Raw genomic sequence first — 18,221 nt, 5'->3', positions numbered from 1 at the left:
TCCTTTCTGCCAGGCGCTTGGAGGGAATAGCAGAGCGTGTTTTTATTAGTTCATCTGCTCGAAGCGGCGGCAGAGAGCAGAGAGGTGTTTTTCTGTAAACTCGGGAGGCTTATAGCCTGCGGTTTCATAATCTGACAGTTATGAGAGCAGGAATTAGAAGGAAGAAATGCTGGACCAGGCCTTTCTGCAGAGATTATAAACACTGAAACATGTGATTTTTTTTTTTTTTTCTTTTAGAAGAGCCTTTCCTAAAAGTGCAAGTGATCAACCGCGCCAAATTTATCTTCATTGGCTGATGTTTGCAAAGATGTGAGGGGGCTTGAAGAGTACTTGACTCCATGACTTTCTATATTAAGCTCTCTGCTTATTTAATGAATATTTAGTTCTTGGGCTTTTCACATGAGGCCACCCTGGGCACATGGGGCTATATTAGGATAAATACTTTCAGGACATGTTTCATGGTGCCATGTCAAAAGCTACGTGTTGTTTACCAGCACCTTGCCAGAGGTGAGAGGATGGATGGGCTGGTGGTTACTCTGGGAAGAGGAACGCTTCTGTCCTCCTGTCTGTCTCCAGCAGTGTCGGGTGGGATTCAGCAGCTCTGGGACCACTGGAACATCCTGGACTTCAGAACATAAGCTGGTTAGCTGAGGTCCTCATTATAGCCAGGGGAGGGAAGTACGCTCCTCAGGAGGCTTTGCATCTCGCCTTGGAACAGGCATCCTGGAGGGACCTGCTTTTCTCCATGGAAGATGCCTAGAAGACTGAAACAGTCTTTACAGTTATTTGCTTAACAGAGGAGGCCAGGTTGAGATATTTTGGATGAAGTGGTGGTTTGAAAGCTTGTCAAAATGAGTGGAAGTTTGGAGTGTGTTGAACACACTGGCCCCCACCTCTTGCTGTTTATTTGCCTTCACCCACCAGTGAACCTGGCCAGACTGAGCTCCTGTGGCCAGGGGTGCTGGATGCACATAGCAAAGGTAGTTCGTGTCCCCAGGAGCTCATCTCCTACCTTAGGACCTTCCATCCTAAAGCTCTTCTCCATAGACCACCTTCCGCAGTAACGTCATTGTCCACAGATATTTCACCATGGTATGGCCAGGGGTTCAGGAGCTGGGTTTCCTCAAAGCTCCTCCTGATACAAGCTCGCTGACTTTCTCCCTCAGCATCAGGCTGCTTCCACACTGTTCCTGCATGTCCATGAACCCTACGCATGCCTGACTGGGCTTAGCTCTGCCTCTTCTGCCCGTCCTCCCCACCTCTGCCCCTTGCCACCCTCGCTGCGGCGGGGTTTGGTGGGAAGGACGCGGAGCGGCTGGAGGTGCACGCAGCACTCGCCGTGTCGCGGCTGCCGGGCAGCAGCATGAAATTTTCCATCAGGGAAATGACAACCAGATTGCTGCGGATTATTAATGTGACTGCTAAATAGCTTGTTTTTCTACAGAGATGAAGCGAAATGCAGGTAGAAACTATTAGCTTTGGGTAGAGGAATATAAAGGTGATTTAAAGGTGGACTCTGGGGGATTTTAAATACAGTCGAACCAATTGACTGATTCGCCTTAGGGAAGCTGAGACTCTGCAGCGCTGCGGGTTTAAACGGCGAGGGCTTTGCAAAGCCTTGTTCTGCCATGGAGCGGGAGTGAAATGTGCTGCTAAACCAAAGGGTTTCTGTGCTGCTTTCCCCCCAGCCCTGGCTGCAAGCCAGACCCCGTTCCATAATGTGCTGCTTTTGCCTTTTTTTTTTTTTCCCCCCTTCAAATCCTTCCTTGGAGTGAAATGCAAAAGCTTTAGTACAAGGCGTGATGTTGGACTTCTCAGCAGGGGAAAGAATTCGGCGAGGGCTTCCTTGAGGAAGGGCTTTGGGGTTTTGTTTTTGTTTTGAAAATCTGGTTCACATTGAGCTGCCTGGCTGTTCTGATTTTCCTCGTCTGAACTCGCATTGTATGAACTATACCCTACATATTCATTTGTTTAAATAGCGCTTGAATTTCAGCCGCCGTCTCTGCGGTGTTTTGCTATTGTTAACATAACAAGAAAGAGACTGGAGAGTCCTGCACTGGCCTCCCCAAAGCCGCAGTCAGTTCATATCTGTGGCTGGAGCTCATGGGGACTTGGATCTAGATTGGTCCAAAACTCTGGTGGCTCCAAAGGAAGGAAGAGGAAATTGGTTCAGACCTGTAGGGAACCTTTTGTTAATTTTTAAAAGCAAATTGGAGAGATGAAAAGGGCAAATGTCTCTCTAGGACAGCACCCAAGGAGAAAAGCTCATCATCCATGCGAGGCAGGTCTCCCAGGGAGTGGGAAGAGGCGATGCTTGACGTCCCCATAGCAGGAGGACAATGGGTGGAGTACCCCCAGCTACAGCAAGGTGTTGTATGGATCCACAAAGCAGCAATGTCTCCAAGCCAAGGGGTGCAAACTCTATTGGTGAAGGCAGGAGCAGCCTGAGCCCATGGTAGCTGAATTCCCAGTGTGTCCTGCTGCAGGGGCCTGGAGCATACATGGTACAAATGATGTAAAGTCGTTACTGGTAACATTACGATCTAATAGCTGCCGCGGCACGGAAATATCAACCATCTGTGCCAAGGCGTCAAAGGAAAGCTTGCTGGCAAAATGCATTAAAATGTCTATTTATGTAAACAGTCTGGAGAACATGGGAGTTGTCTTAATCAGCGTCAGAGGACGTGAAATTTTCAGGTATCCAGGATGATTGAGAGGGGAGGTAAAGGGTTAGAAAACCTGCTGGTGAGGGGGAACCATTAGGCTCCATGTTCAAGCATTAATAACAGTCACCCAAGTGGTATTTATGTACTTGTGCCTCTGCCTGAATGCAGAGAGCAGGAAAGAAGGTAACTGAAAATTGTTAGCTGTCGTGACACCCACTGCTTGATTTCTCCATGTGGAGGAAAACTTGATTGCTCCATGGAGAAGTGGTGGAACGGAGCTGGGCAGTGGGGATTTGGCAGGCTGGTGTCTCAGGTCTTGGGTGCTTTTGAGTCTGTGTTAGTGTCCAAAGCCCGGGGCAGGCTGGAGGAAGGCAGGTCTGGATCCGTTTGTGAGCGCTGCCTCAAGAAACAAGAGTGTCTTGAGGATCAGAAGCACTTTGCTCTCAGGACTTGGTGGTCAAGAGCATCCTCATCTCCACCAGTTTCAAGCCAAGTTGAAAGTTTTGCTGCTGGCCGCAGGAGTGGTGGAGAGCAGCTGCAGATTTGTCGGGCATATGGAGGCTGCTCCTTTGACATGCCTGTGTGCCAAAACGAGATCTTGCCAAGCGCTCGTTCATGTCCCAAGGAGGCTGTGGCGAATCAAGGGATGAGCTGCGGCTCGCAGGGCGCGTGCTGCCCTTGTCTGGCTGCGTAGGGCGGTTGTGGGCAACACCATGTCCCTTCCAACCTCTGCAGCTCCACGTAAGATCAATCCAGGACATCTGAGTTGTGACTCCTTTCATGTGCACGGATTTGTGTCAGGCCTCCAGGTCTAGAAGGAAGGGAATCCCTTTTTTCGTAAAATATTTTTGATGTCTCTTGCACCTCTCTTGAATTGTTTCCTGTGCACGCAGGGACCCTGAGACCCGTCCCACACCCAGGCAGCAGCTGGTGCTGCACCTGGGGCTCTCTGCATCACGTCTTCTCTTCCTAGAGGTATCGTCACTTCCACTTTGGTGCATATCCCCTGTCTCTATTTAACTCCATTACACATCTCTCCAGCCCTATGCCAGCTACTCTTGGCCAAGCAATGAAAGCTTTGGCAGCACAGCGAGGCTTCCTCTCCCTCGGCTTTGCCCAACGCGGGGCTCGTAGCTAGTGTCAACTTCATTTCACAGCTGCATAGGGCACTCCCACAGTAGGAAAATGAGGTGCCCTATAGATTTGCACATGCTATATTCAATTAGCTCCTGCTTAAGCAGAAATTACTCTTATTAACGGTTTGTTGTTGGAGACTGGAGGAGTCAAGTCAACGCTAATGGAAGTCATCGGAGCTGTTAATCGCTAGGATCACTGATTTCAAAACCAGCTCTCTGTTTGTTATTGGGGGTAATTCTTTTTATGGACCTCGGGGGTTCTTCTGCTCCTCAGTGATTCGAAGGGTTTATGAGGTCTTGTAGGAACTCGTGTGTTTTAATAGACTCGCTCACGAAGCTCTTGCGGAGTGCCATGCAAAATAGAGGGGTGCCGCGGCCCTCGTAGTCATTAAAAAAGTGGGCTGTGCCTATAAAGCAGATTTCACCCTGGTTCTGGAGACTGAATGATTTGAAAATTAAATGAGATTTCATGCAAATGGAAAGTCTATGAGGTTTTTTATCAGATAATTCAGTTCTTTGCATGCTTTAGAGATGAGCCTATGTGGATTCCTTGACATCTACTAAAGTTTTCTTCAGCTCCCTGGATGGGGAGCCATAAGTGTCAATCCTTTCCCGTTAATTTAGTTCAGAGGCTGGAAATACTGGGGCTGCCTTAGATCCTATCGTTACAGCTGTTGTTTCAGCTGCCATCTGTACCCTCATGTTATCTCCGCGCAGGCAGCGTTGAGAAGAGACTCCAGCTCAGTGAAATGGGAAAATGATGCGTGCTTTCGAAACTCGCTTCGTCCCCGCGCGAATGAAAAATCGCTGCTCTCTGCAGATAGCCGGGCGTTTCTCTCTGCTCCGCCTTTGATTATTGTGGTTGTTCCCCTTGGGTGGGAGCCAGCAAACTCAGCTAGAGCTTCTGGAGCATCTTCAGCTTGCACCAGCAAATAATTTCATCTCTAAGCACTCCTGATTGCTGATTATTGGTGATTTCCCCAGGATCAGTCCCATTTTTGCTTCGATTCTCCTCATAGAGGTTGGTCCCAATGCTTTTGGTGCCTGCGACTCTGCCCTGCTGCCACCCGTGTCCTCGCAGAGCCCCTTCCCACCCTGCTCAGCCACCAGCGGGAGCGGGACAGGAGCCGAGTGCTTTTTTCCCTCAGCTCTGCTGGATTTCAGCATTTTGTTATAATTGGGTTTTTGCTGATGTTAGGAAACGACCGGCTTTTCTCCCATGGACGTCTGTCAGCATTAGAGATAGTGTTACCAGCATCAGAAACCCAGGTTCAGCAGAACTGTGCAGGAGCCGTACGGAGAAAGCCTTTTTCTTTCTCTTTTTTGATTTCCTCCCTCCCCCTGGTACCTTCTCAAGTACTAATGGGGAGATAAGTTTCAAACTTGGTTTAGATTAACTCAAAATAGAGGTCTTTAAATCTCAAGTACTTACAAGGTGTGACCAAGTGGAAATGCAGCTTTTGTTCAGCTTAAGCTCCTTCGAAACCTGGGCAGAGGGATGAGCCAGTTCATGTTTTTCTTGCGTTTTCTGGGATAATATTCATCCAGAAATCTCAAGCTGAGAGAGATAAGGAGTTCAGTCAAGAATATCTGCTGTGCCTCCTGAGAGCAGTAAAGAGACCCCAGCCCCAGGGCTTGGGGGAGCATGGCGTGGTCTGCAAGTCCTGTTTATGGTCCTGGGCAGGGAGAGTTCATGGCAGGTCCCTTCAGGGTTGGTTGATGAGGTTCTCCATCATGCTTGGGGCTTGTGCCCTCATTTGCACCTCAGGCTCAGGGTGGACAGGAGGCAGGGGTGCATGGGGACATGGGCCCATATGGGCAGTTGGAGCCAGGGAATTCGGTTGTTGGCCATGGCTGCTCAACAAGGATGGGGGTGGAGAGGAAGGTCTTGTGTTGGAAGGTGCCGTGTCCATGGGACTCAGCTCCTTCCTTCATCAGGTGTGAGGTGGGAAGGGACATTTGTTAATTGGAATGAGGAGGAACAGCTGGAAGGTGAGATTAGCGGTGGTGGTGGAAGGGGAGTCCCTTCTGTGCAGACAACTCCGACTTCTACGAAATGAAAGCTGCTTTTCTCCCTTTCTTACAGCATGACTTGCCGTGGCATGAAATACTCAGCCTCCATTCAGCCCGTAACAAAATCCTCCTTTCCCATGTGGTGATGGGATGAAGCTGGACTTGTTCGCTTGTCTGTCAAAGTAATTTCCTTTTAGTAAATGCCTATAAATCCTGAACTTCCCAGCAGTCCTCCTCCTCCAGCCCACCGAGCAGCGAGCACACAGCCCTTTCCGTGTCTCCTGCCCCAGGAGGAACAGAGCAAAAACCGCTGCAGTCCCGCTACTTTCAGAACTGTTTTCCAGAGGGAGGACTTTTTTTAACCAATTTGGCAAAAGATGAGTCGAGGAAGCCTATCAGTCTATCAGGCTCCAATTAAGCACAGCTCGGGTTCTCACTGCCGGACCCAGGACGATAGCTAAAGCCTGATGCCTTTTAAGGAGCCCCAAAGACAATGAATGTCGTCACTGAAAATATGCGTGGATTGAGTTTCTGTTTATAAAGTAGCAGGAGGCTCTGGAGCTAAGAGGAGCTGCGTTTGCTGAAGGGAACCCAAATGGTTTTCCGGATGGCTGTGGCTCAGCGGGTGCACCAAGGTGGGGGAATAACGTGGGTGCGATGAGAGCAGGGCACGGAGGAGGCTGGTTGGTTGACTGCAGGCATGGCCATGAGCTCTAAATGATGGGGAATCAGGCGTGTGAGAGGGCAAAAAAAAAAGCATCTCATTTTGTTAATTAAGAGCTGCTTCTGTTCATGAGAATTTCTTGCGTTTTGCCCCAGGACTGATGGTCTGGTCCTTTTTTGGGATGGACCGGCTCTGCACCCACGTGGAGAGCGGAGAGGATCTCATAGAGTGATGTCAGGTTGAAAATCATGTCTTTGTGTGACCTGTTTGATTTTTTTCTCATGTATATATATTAAAAATCTGCAAGTGATGAGTCAGTAAAATGCTGGTGTTTCCTGTGAAATAGCTGAGGTCGGTATTTTCTTTCTGTGTTATTTTTCCTTAGTTGCCATGGTAATGATTTCAGAAGGGTTTTATTCTTCAGCCGTTTGAATGGGTTAGAAGTTTTCATGGTCTTCTGGATCCGCTCGCAGAAGCAGAGCCCTTGGGATCAGGAGGGATCTGCCTCCCGGCCGGTCACCCCATCCCTCTCTCTGCTTGGCAAGACAAAGCATTTTTTCTATTTTATTTCATTGTTAGGAAGATAGAGAGGAAAGACCCTGAGATGCTTCTGCTCTTCTGCGCTGACATGGCCAGGGGCAGGGGCTGGATAAGACTGGGTTTGGCCGCAGCCTGGAGCTCGCTGCCTCGGCAAGGGGGAAATAGGGATGGACGGATCCGTGCCAGATGTGCCCGCGGTGCTGGGTGCAGGTCTGATGATGATGATGATGATGATGAAGAGCCTGTGCTGTGTCTGTGCCTTGTGTGGGTCATGGCTGGAGCAAGCCAGGAGAAGCCGCCTTCTAAGCTCTGTGCACCCTCGGCCAGGGCACTTGGTTGCACTTCATCATGCAGTGGGGCTTGTCTTTCAGGAGTTGGGGAACGCAGCCCTGGGGCTTGTGCTTGGAGTGACCCCAGCCCTTGTCCTCACCTTTTTCCCCACTCGATGCCTGCAGCCCCGCTGGCCCAGCAGACACCTTGGCACCCCACACATGGGAATCACTAGCGTGTGCCACTGTACTGTGCCCAGATGGAAGCGGAGCCACGTCCCTTCTGCCATCAGAGACCTCACTCGTGGTGAGGGAATGGGAAAAAAACCCCAAAGAAACACATTACAGTCTATTCCTGAATGCTGGAAAAGAGCAAGGCGCTGGTCAGGCTCTGAGATACCCTTTGGGGCAACACTTAGCGCCTGGAGCCCCCTTCCCTCACCTCCTCCTGCCCCCACAGCAGTGCCCAGCTTGATGCCAGGCAGCCCTGTCTGAAACCTCGAGGCAGGGCACGGAGATCATCCCCTCCTCGCCGCGGCGGTTTGCACCCTGCCAGGCACGGTTACGTCTGGACGGGTGCCCGTGGCTCACCGCCTCCTCCCCGCCGCCCTCCCGGGGCTCACAAGGGATGCTGGGCTGTCTGCTCCTGTTTCGTGTGCTGCCAGAGCTCGTCAACGTGCTGTTTGGTACATCAACAAATCGACGCCACGCAAACAGAGAGCTAACAGGGAATGATTTATCCAGGACACCGCGTCTGCGTGTCCAGCAAGGCGAGGTGTCCTGGAAACAAAATTCAGTATTTACTGAAGACTCATCAGAAGAGCTGGTGTTTCGTGCCACAGCTGAATCACACTTGTATCTTGCTCTTTCTGGGTGTTGCTTGTTTAATCATAGGATGCTTTCCTTTTAATTAGTCACTGCTGGTACTGATGAGAGAATTAGCAGACTCTTCTTTTAACAGAGAAGATGTGGCAGACGTGCTGTAATGGGGTGGTGGGCAGGAGGCTTTGTGCTGCAAAGAAACCCCAGGACCTGCCCCTCAGACTCTGCTTCCCTGCAAAGTACCCTTTCTGGGGGGTCCTGAAGGGATTTGTTTTCCAAATATATAATTTAGGAAGGGTGTTGCCTTCCCCTGGCTGCTGTGTTGTGGCCCTGGAGGGGAAAGCTGCTGAATTTTCCCAGCTCTTTTCCTCTGTGCCTGGCAAGGACCCGTGGAGCTGGTTGTGTGTCAGGAGTCGGTGACTCTCCTAGGTACATTACGTCTAGAGCTGGTCAATATTGGCTTGATTAGACAGTTATTGTCAGAAAATGGCAGTTTATCAAACTTGAAGCTGTTTGTGGGAGGAGAGCTGTTTCAGTGAACTGGCTTTAAAAAAAATATTTATTGAAATACTTCGTCTGAGATATTTGAAACATTCATTTGAACAGTTGAGGAACAAAAAGTTCCGTGTTCTTCTTCAGGCTGACTTTTATTTATGTTTTTTCATTTCAGTTGATTTATGATACAGAGCAAATGGATAAGGGAATAAGGACTGAGATGTAGGGGAGAGCTTTGAAAATTTTGGGCCAAGTGTTTCAGCTCACCAATTCTGAAACTCTGCATTCCCGTTTGGGATGGGATGACAATTTCAGTTCCCGTGGGAGAGAAAAGCCCTTTTCCTGCTGTGTTGCAATGATCTCTAAGGAAAGATGTCTCAGATGTGTTTGTGGTTTCTCTAGAGTAGAAGCATCTCATACACAGTCTTATTATCTATATGCACCTATGGCTGCTTGAAAATCCCGTAGCTGGAGTTCTCAGCAGTGGTTGCGTCCCTGCAGCCTTGCTGTGATCCCCTTGGGCAGGATCACGATCTCAGCCCACCTCTATTTTTATAAATAATCCCGGGCAGTGCTCGTGGTGGGGGCCCAGGCAGGTGCCCCATGGTCTGGCAGCAGCGATGCGTCCCTTGAAAAGGATGTGGAGCTGTTGCAGGAGGCTGGTGAGCTGCCCTGGGGACCCCCCCAAGCAGGAGCAAGGGCTTTGGGGCAGAGCGCTCTGCAGCCGGCTGCAAAAATCCTCCGAGTGATTCGCATCGCCCCATCTCAGCTGTTCAGGGATGTGTGGTTTCCCAAAGCAAAATAACTCCTCAATTTCAGCCAGGTCTGGTTGTGGTGTGCTTCCCCTGGCCAGGTGAAAGGGAGGTTTTCCCTTCCTCTTTCGACTCGTTTTGGCCATTAATCTTATATTTTTGGATATTAATTCTCACTGCTGGTTCAGGAGATCTCACTCTTCATTTTTATTATGGGCGCCCAATGTCTCAGATTTTAAAAACAGTTTCCTGTCAGGGAAGTGGAAAAGAGCGTGTGGAGGAAGAGTGGGGAGCAGGTGGCTTTTTTGGGGTGAAGCAGGGGGAGATGGATGGATCCAGCGCTGCTGTGGGTGCTGAGCATCACCACGCTGCACAGGCTGACCCATAGCCCTCCCACACTGCTGCCAGGGGTGTTTGGGGCTCTCCTGGGCTGAGAAGGATGTTTCACAGGCCGGGGGGATCGCGGCCCTTCCAGTGGGTGCTGGGGGTCCTGGGAGACCTGCAGCACAAGTGTTGCTCCCTCCATGGCTCCCCACATCAGCCAGCACCTCCCATCCGCACTTACACGTAGAATACGTTACTATACGTCCCAACAACGTCTCTGCCCAGAAGGTGCTCACGAAGTGCAGAGTTTCATTAATTGATGCTGTTAACACGATGTCGCTGCGGGGCTGGTGGGTTTTCCCATGTCAGCCCCCACGGGAACGGGGTGCCACGGCTGCTCACGCTTCCAGGGACTGAACCGGGTCGTGCCTGCGGGGCCCGTTGGATTCGGCAGCGCGGTCGTGGAGGGAGAGCGGAGGATGGAGATGAGCCTTCAGGGCCTGGGTTAGCGGTGCCGATGGATGAGAAGGAGAGCTGCCGGGAACACGTTTCTTTTCCAGCAGTATCACTGCGGCAACAATAACGGCACGGTCTGCCTCGGCACCGGGGCGCTCCTGAGTGAGTTGGGTTTTTTTTTTTGTGACTAATGTAGACTTTCAGCTGTTTGAAGTTGTCCTGAGGTGCAGCTTGGCATATAAGCTCTCAGCCTATTTATTACTCTGTGTCTGGCTGTTCCCATAGGCGTATGATTTTAAGCCAGGGTTGCATTTAATGTCGGAAGCGGGAGCGTGTGTATTTTAGCTGTAGATCAGCGAGGAGGTGATTCGGGCTGTATGTCCAGGGTGTGTTTGGCAATCTCTAGCCAAGGGATCTGCTCCTCAGCGAGGGTGTTTGAGATACAGCAAGTGTTCAACACCTCCTTTTTTTTTTTTTTTTTTTTCCCTTCATTATTACTTTTTATTTTCCATGCTGCTGTTTCCCCTTTGTTGTCTTGGGACCGTTGTTTTGTCATCACAAGCTCCTGCCAGTATCGGTGCAAGTCCCCAGGGTTTACACTACCACACTGAGATAACAGCAGACCAATTTGGGTCCTCATCTACCATCGCACTAGGTTGGAGGAACTTGAGCTGAGAGGGCTTGGCGAGCAGCGCCTGGAGATTTCAACCTTGAGACACGAAGAAGGAGAGTTAAATGCTGACATGGATTTATCTGTTTATTTGTCAGTGTATATCTGTGAAGCCTTTGATTGCTGTAGTTTCTTGAGGCTCTGAAACACAGTTGATCAAGTGTTGACCCTACCCCTGAGCCATCTCCTCTCCTGGAGAGGGTTGGGGTTGGGTTATGGGTTCATGTCTAACTCTACGGCGTGTGCTGCAGCATGGCAGCTCCTCTGTGTTGTAGGAAGTTTTTGTCCAGCCATAAAGGTGTTTTGTATAAGTGGTGGGAGCAGTCAACAGCCAGCCTGTGCGCATCTCATGCCGGCTTCTGCGCGTGGTGTAGCTGCCATGAATCTGCACGTCTGGCTGTAACCCACCATGGTATCCAGGCATCTAAAGCCGCGGGTGATTACACATAGGGATTTAGAAAAGTATCTGAGTGAATTCAGTGCCAACTACCCCTAGGAGGAATCCAGCAGCCGGTGTGCGTGAGGAGTTTAGTGACTGGTGCCAGCCCACTGCCCTGTGGGGCACCTCGGCGTTGCCAACCCGACCCTGCGGCCATCTGCCAGCAGGACGTCGGCTCCTGATTTTTAATGAAGCTTTTAAGTAGAAACATGCAATTGTGGCCGTGTGTTGGGGTTAAACGGGGAGAAGGGATCTGGTACTGCAGATTCTGCTCCTGTCTTTGCCACTGACTGATCCTGAACAGGCTACGCCACCGGTTTTTGTCTTCTGCCATATGTTTTCTAATAATGCCCGCCCACCTGCCAGGGAAAGCACAGCGCTGGGTGTCTGCTCGCATTGTTGGGAACCCTCTGTGAAATACGATAGAAAAACATGAAAGGTATTAATTTAGGTCTAAGGTTACTGGAAATCCGTTTGTTAGGGTTTTTTCGTACCTCTATTTTTAGATTGCTGCTCTGAATTGCCAGGATCGAGCCCTTCCTCAGCAGCAGTATTTGGGGCTTCCTGACAATGAGGTTTTTTGGGTCGTTTTGGTTAATAGTGCCTCAAATCTCTGCATTTGAAAATCTTAGATTAAATCTTTTGATGAGATCCTAAATAAAAAGACAGCCCCTAAAAGGGTATTTATGTGAGGAAACAATCCGACCATCCCTCCTGCGTAAGGAGAATTGGTTTGGAGGATGCGAAGGCGTTAAGGCTCCGTACACGCCACTAAAACCTCCTGTGGTCGTACTAAAGCTGCGATTAACGTGAAGTCCATGTCTGGATTTACCCGCTCGATTTACAACGGTGTATAAACCTTAAATACTCGGATAGTATTTTTCTTCTCTCTCCTGGGCTTTGAGTGAGTGTTTTCTCGTTGTACCATTACCATCGGCATTCCTGCACTTGCAGTGTTGGGGCTTGTTGTATTTCCAGGTGTAATTTTGGATATGGAGCTGTGCTGCTTACTGTGTCCCTCTCCTCCTCTTCTTTCCCCAGCCGGAGGAGCTCACCAACGCCCTGGAGATCAGCAACATAGTCTTCACAAGCCTCTTTGCCCTGGAGATGTTGTTGAAAGTCCTTGTTTATGGTCCTTTTGGCTACATTAAGAATCCATACAACATCTTTGATGGGATCATCGTGGTGATTAGGTACAAACCTAGAGCAAGCTTTATGTCTGTTTCCCCTCATTTGGCTGTTTAATTAAACAGAAAGTAGTGGAGAGTGGGCATAAACACCTTCCTATGACGCTTTATACTTCTCTGCTGTAAATGATTTCTCCTAGACATGATTGCTGATACATATCTTGGAGTTGTTTTATGGTCGTTTTAGAAAGAGGCCCAAGCAGAAAACTATCAGTCTCAAAGTCCTGGGAAAGTCTAGGATCCAAATGGCACCACCACTGCCCCATTAAGTAGGTGTCTGGGTTTTTTTTGGCATGTGCAAAAGCTGTAATTGCCCCTGCAGCTGCTGATTTGCAGGTGTGTTTTTAACACTCCGGTGATGTCCTGCTCTTTGCAAGCCTGGATGGAGGCCAGCTCACCGGGAACATCGGCAGCACGTGTCTACCTGTTTTCCACCCCTCCCTTCTCTGAATTTCACCCTCCCTTTGCTTCCTCTCCTCCGTGCCTTCTCTTTAGGCTGTCTTCTCACCCTGCAATGACCTTTTTTTTTCTCCCTCAGCGTGTGGGAGATAGTGGGCCAGCAAGGTGGGGGACTCTCAGTCCTGCGGACTTTTCGGCTCATGCGAGTTTTGAAGCTGGTCCGCTTCATGCCAGCCCTCCAGCGCCAGCTCGTAGTCCTCATGAAGACCATGGACAATGTGGCCACATTCTGCATGTTGCTGATGCTCTTCATCTTCATCTTCAGGTGAGTGCTTCCGATTCCCAGTACTGAGGTTGCTCTGGGTTTTAGGTGGGATCCCATGATGAGGTGAGATGTATGGAGTCCATAACAGGACATGGCTGAGATGAACGGTCCCAGGAACAGCATCACTGGCCAATGCTGGCGATGGCTTGCTGCCCTGACTAAATTCTTTTAACTCTGGCCAAGCAAGACATCTGTCTTTGCAAGATGATTTACAAGGAAAATATTTCAGCTGGGTGATTCCTTGACATCACCCCAAGACAGCGGTCCCATCACTTACTGCCAAGAAGAGGATGATGTTCCTAAAATAGAGTCAACTGTGGTGCTACTTGTGCTCTCACAGGGCCTTTTCTTCTGAGAAGTGAGGTTCTGCAGTGGAACCATTAGAAGTAGGCTTGGCATAGCCCTAGAGTTTTGAATTTTGGTCTAGATTTTGAGAAAAGCCTGTCTCCTTGTAACAGCCAACTCCGGTCTTCCAGCAGTCCAGGCACTGGGAAGGCTGAAGAAAGCCAGTTTCTTCCATGGAATAAAGTCCCGTCTTCCAGTGAGACGTTTCACTCCAAAACCACCTCTTGCAGCTGTGGTGCTCAGTAGAGCTGTAAATAATTTGATTATTCAGGGTACTGGCTGAGAGCAGGGGAAAACAAGTTATTCTTTTAGTATCAATCTAAAATGAAAGGTGTGCTGTTTTCTTGTCAAAATTGAAAAAGTTGTTTTGGGTCCCCTGATATCTCTTATTCAGGCGTTTCACAGAAACCCTTTTTGTCTTCCTAATTCAATTTAAGCATATTTTGCTGAAAATGTGTCATTGCCAACCAGAAAGTCAAAACATTTTGTTTAGAAAATGTGGAAACAAAATGTTTTGACTTGAAAAAAAACAAAGCAGAAGGAAAAAGAAGGAGCAGGCATACTTTTTGGTTGAAACTCTTTGACAGATTTGACCCAAATTCACAACTGGTTTGCATGATCTCAAGGCATGTTTTTCAAGGAACGGAATGATTCATCTTTTTTTAAAAAAAAAAAAAAAAGGAATTACCCAGGTGAAATGAGGAGACACAGTCAGTCCTGCAATATGATTATTAGTTTTTAACAGGAGATGGATGTTGTCTCCTGTTGAGCCCCTGTTTCCCTCCTGTGCAGCATCCTGGGGATGCACCTCTTTGGCTGTAAGTTTGCTTCGGAGCGAGATGGCGACACGCTGCCTGACAGGAAGAACTTCGACTCCTTGCTCTGGGCCATCGTCACCGTTTTCCAGGTATGAAATGGAAAATGCCACAACTCGTGTGCGTTTTGGGGCTGCAGGGGCTGGGGTTGTTTTCCAAAGCACCTGGCAGAGCTCGGTGAAGCTCCTTGCCGTGGAAGAGAGAGGACCCAAAACCACAAGTGCAGGGACGTAGGGATCTTCAGACCGTTTTCTGCAATAAATCAGACAGCTCATGAGGAGGGGCTGCAGGACAGGAGCCAAGCCAAAAGCTTGGCATTTGCAGGGTATGGGCTGGGTGGGTGAAAATAAGTGTAGAGGGTGGAGATGGAGAGGAGATCAGGACCATTCGTGGTGATATCTTGACAAAAAATGGAATCCGTTCTAAGCCCATAATGGATATGTGCAGTTCTTTGTTCTAGCCGCTCTGAGCTCTCTAACTGCTGGGTCTGTGAAGGACTTTTAGTTGTTCTGGACAACCAAAGGAAAGGTCTGGCCCACGCGAGGCTGCACTCCCTTATGGCTGAACGTGTCCCTTGGTGTGGGTGGGAGTCGGGGCAGTTTGGGCAGGATCCCTAGCAGTAGCATGAGAGTCACGGTGGCTTTGGTCCTGTCTGTTCTCTGGCTCAGAAGATGGCTTGGGCCAGATTTATCCTTCTGTGGTTACAGCCATAGTGGGATGCTCATTTGGCCCATCCAGAGCACCAATACCCAGCCAGGCTCAGGGATAACGGCACGCAACCCTCCAGTATCTTCATTTTCTTGATGGCCCTTCCTTTGCAGATTTTGACCCAGGAAGACTGGAACAAGGTCCTCTACAACGGCATGGCATCGACCTCCTCCTGGGCTGCTCTCTACTTCATCGCTCTCATGACGTTTGGGAATTACGTTCTCTTTAACCTGCTGGTGGCCATCCTGGTAGAGGGTTTCCAGACAGAGGTAATGTTCTCACACTTGTGCCTTTGCTTTCTTCTAAAGTTTCAGAGCCTTCAGATCCTGGAATTTGATTTCCGAGATGGACAGCAATACATTTACAAGAGTGGTATATGAAAAAAGTGGGGGAAAATATTAGTTGTCTTTATTTTTTTTTTTTTTTGCTTGCTTGCTTGCTTTTTCTTAGCCACAGTGCAATTTAATACAGCAAGGCCTCTAAACGAAGGGCTTAAAGGAAAAGCATTGTTAGCGTTAACGCAGGAGTGGGAATTCAGCGGTGAGTCGGGCGCTGCGGATGGGCTCGCTGCTATGACAGGGTCTTTGAACCAGTTCTCGTCGCCTTTGTCAGCCAGATTAAAAGCCCCTCCTGAAAACTTGCTCAGGCTGGTAAGAGGTTAGTGACACGATTGTCTCTTTCAGTGGTATGTGTTCACGGAGCTTTTCCTGCATCCGGCCCTGCAATGATCTGCACATTTTAAAGTACATGATTTCTGGTCTGTGCTGGCTACATCCTTGGGCTGGGAACCTCCACGAGACATCCCAGGTTGCTGGTGGCTTTCCTGGAAGGGCAAGGGGGCACTTAGGCTTGAACTCAACCTTTTTTTTCATCCTGCTGCCTTCCCAACTGTCCAGCTCGGAGCGAGTGATCATGTCACCCAGACCCCAGAGCAGGGGGCTGCGATGCCCACCTGCCCTTTGCAAAAATTTTCCGACTGTCCAAGAACATCAGTAAGGGGAGGGACCTTTACACCCTCCCAGGGGGCTGGAGAGGTAAATATAACCCAAAACTGCTCACTGGGATCTGTTTGTATAGGCTGTGCTTTTACATGCTATCTCTGATTTTTATAAGTGTTTTAGGGTGACTAAATATTATTTAAGATTTCTTGCTTGTGTGTCATAATATCCTACCACGCTATGAATAGCTATGCACAGAGCCATCTTTATTATTATTATTTTTGGAGCACAGTTTAGAGTTAAATTAATGGAGCCGCACCAGGAGACAGCAAGAAGAAATGGTTTTTATTTTTTGTATCGTCTCTTCTCCATGTCGGTGCTTTTCTTTTTTAACTGTTATTGTTGTAGCTGTTTCTGTCTGCAAATCCCCCCCCACCCCTATTCAGCCGAAGGGAAGGTCACGGCCAAGTTCTCCCAAATAGCACAATGTTCCCTGGCCTGAGCGAGAAGAGGTAAAAAGCTCCGTGTCTGCTTGTGATGACGGCTTCGAAACCGAACCTTTCTGTTCAGCCCAGCAAATTGATTCTCTGAAGGTCGCCGGAGCGGGAGGTCACCTGCGGCACCCGCTTCTTGGAGAAAAGGACTCAGCTTTTAAATGCAGCAGCCCCTTTTCCAACCCCTGGCCTCGAGGGAGGCTGACACCTCTGGTCCTCGGCTCAGACCACGTTTTCGTGTTGGCGCATCCCCGTGCCCGCCCGCCGGCATTCCCCCGTCCCCGCCGCGTGCCTGGCTCCTTGGGCAGCGATTTATCCCGCGCTCGCTTTGCTGGTACCGTGGCGTAACTCCCGATAAATTCATGCCCGAGCTTAACGCGCTGCGGTTTTATTCTGATAATCGAGTCCTTGAGGGCACGTCTGACCTGGAGCCAGAGGAACCGCCTGCAGCATCCCCTCCGTTTGCCTGGGCTGGTTTTTGCAGCAGCGCTGCCCCATCCCTGCCCTGGCTTCTCCTCTGCTGGGCAGCACCAGGCTGGTCCATGCCAGCTCTGGGGTTTCCGTGAAAGCTGCAAATGTGCTTTAACTGTGGTGTAAATCAGGAGTAACTTCTGATTCAGGAAAGCACTGGGACAGCCTGAAGCCAGCGATGCTCATGCCGGGAGCAGGACCCAGCGCAGCCTCCAAAGATCGGGCCCTCTCTGGCTCATTCTGCCCATCTCCAATGCCAATGATCTTGCACCAGGTTCCTGTAACTTGTGGCTCTGATGACAGTGCTGGGTTATCACAGACTTTGATGATGACATTTTAATAATAATCTTTCTTCCATGTCCTTGTTACTCTGAGCTCTCTGCAATCCTCCAGTAAACTGCAATGGGATCAAGGGATCCCTCAGCTCAGCCCAAGTTTCCCGCAACAGACAGGGAGCAGATGTCTCCTGGAGGTCGGCCGCCAGCTCTGGCCTCGCTGCTTTATTCAGCTTTGCAAACAGATCTTGTTCTGGTTTTTGCTAGCCAGCACACAAAGGATCTTCTCTTAAGCAGAATTAATAGAGAGATCATCTCTTGCTGTAAACAAACCCCGGCGTATCCCTCCTGTGATTGCACTTGACCCTTCTTCTGAGTTGAGTTGGCTTTTTTTTTTTTTCCATTCTCCTTCAGATTTGTGGGCTGAAACACAATCCTGGGGCTGCTGCCTTTATCTCCTGGCTCCTTGAGTGCCTTTCCTCAATCTGCAAGCACCTCGTTAATTTTAGTGCATGGCTTTGCAGCCCCAGTTGCTAAGCAGCCGATGTATATAAGCAGTTGAGAAACAAAAAGGACCTGTTCCAAACTTTAAATACCGAGCAATATATTTTGCAGGGTTGAGTTTCTTTTTTTTTTTTTTCCTTCCCCCCCTGCTTTCTTTTTATTTCATAACCTGCTTCTCTCTTGCAGGCAGAGGTGCAGGCAGCGCCTTCTGCAATGTGGTTATTTTTGACTGCGTGTTCTCCCATTTAGCTCGAGCTCGGTGTTGGTGCGGGGAAGGTGACAGGGAACTCCGTTTGATTGAGCTGCTGACTCAAAATTGCTGCTTGACCTCTTGGGTCTCTGCCTGGGGACTTCTCTCCGATGCGGGCAATGACTCCTCTTTGTCAGGCATGGAGCTCCTTTCCCAAGGGGGCTTCCTAATAACATCTCCAAGTGTATTCTTCCATTGGTAATCTCCTGGTTTCCTTGTCCCCAGCTGTCCTCACTCATGGGTTCATTCCTTCCCCACCTTTGT

General features: G+C 49.4%; 1 protein-coding gene across 3 annotated transcripts in view; it reads left to right on the top strand.

The window, feature by feature from the left end:
- Positions 1 to 18,221, top strand: part of CACNA1G (calcium voltage-gated channel subunit alpha1 G) — a 144,646-nt gene that overhangs the window by 66,781 nt on the left and 59,644 nt on the right. For all 3 annotated transcript variants that reach the window (XM_086623852.1, XM_086623853.1, XM_086623851.1), the window contains exons 11-14: positions 12,288 to 12,439; positions 12,972 to 13,157; positions 14,295 to 14,409; positions 15,139 to 15,294. In XM_086623852.1, coding sequence (XP_086479978.1) covers positions 12,288 to 12,439; positions 12,972 to 13,157; positions 14,295 to 14,409; positions 15,139 to 15,294 — 609 coding nt within the window. The remainder of the gene's footprint in view (positions 1 to 12,287; positions 12,440 to 12,971; positions 13,158 to 14,294; positions 14,410 to 15,138; positions 15,295 to 18,221) is intronic.

This window comes from Tauraco erythrolophus, chromosome 20, assembly GCF_009769465.1.
Source record: "Tauraco erythrolophus isolate bTauEry1 chromosome 20, bTauEry1.pri, whole genome shotgun sequence".
Classification (NCBI taxonomy): Eukaryota; Metazoa; Chordata; class Aves; order Musophagiformes; family Musophagidae; genus Tauraco; species Tauraco erythrolophus.
The sequence above is the reverse complement of the archived record's forward strand: the minus strand, read 5'-3'. Positions and strand labels throughout refer to the sequence as shown.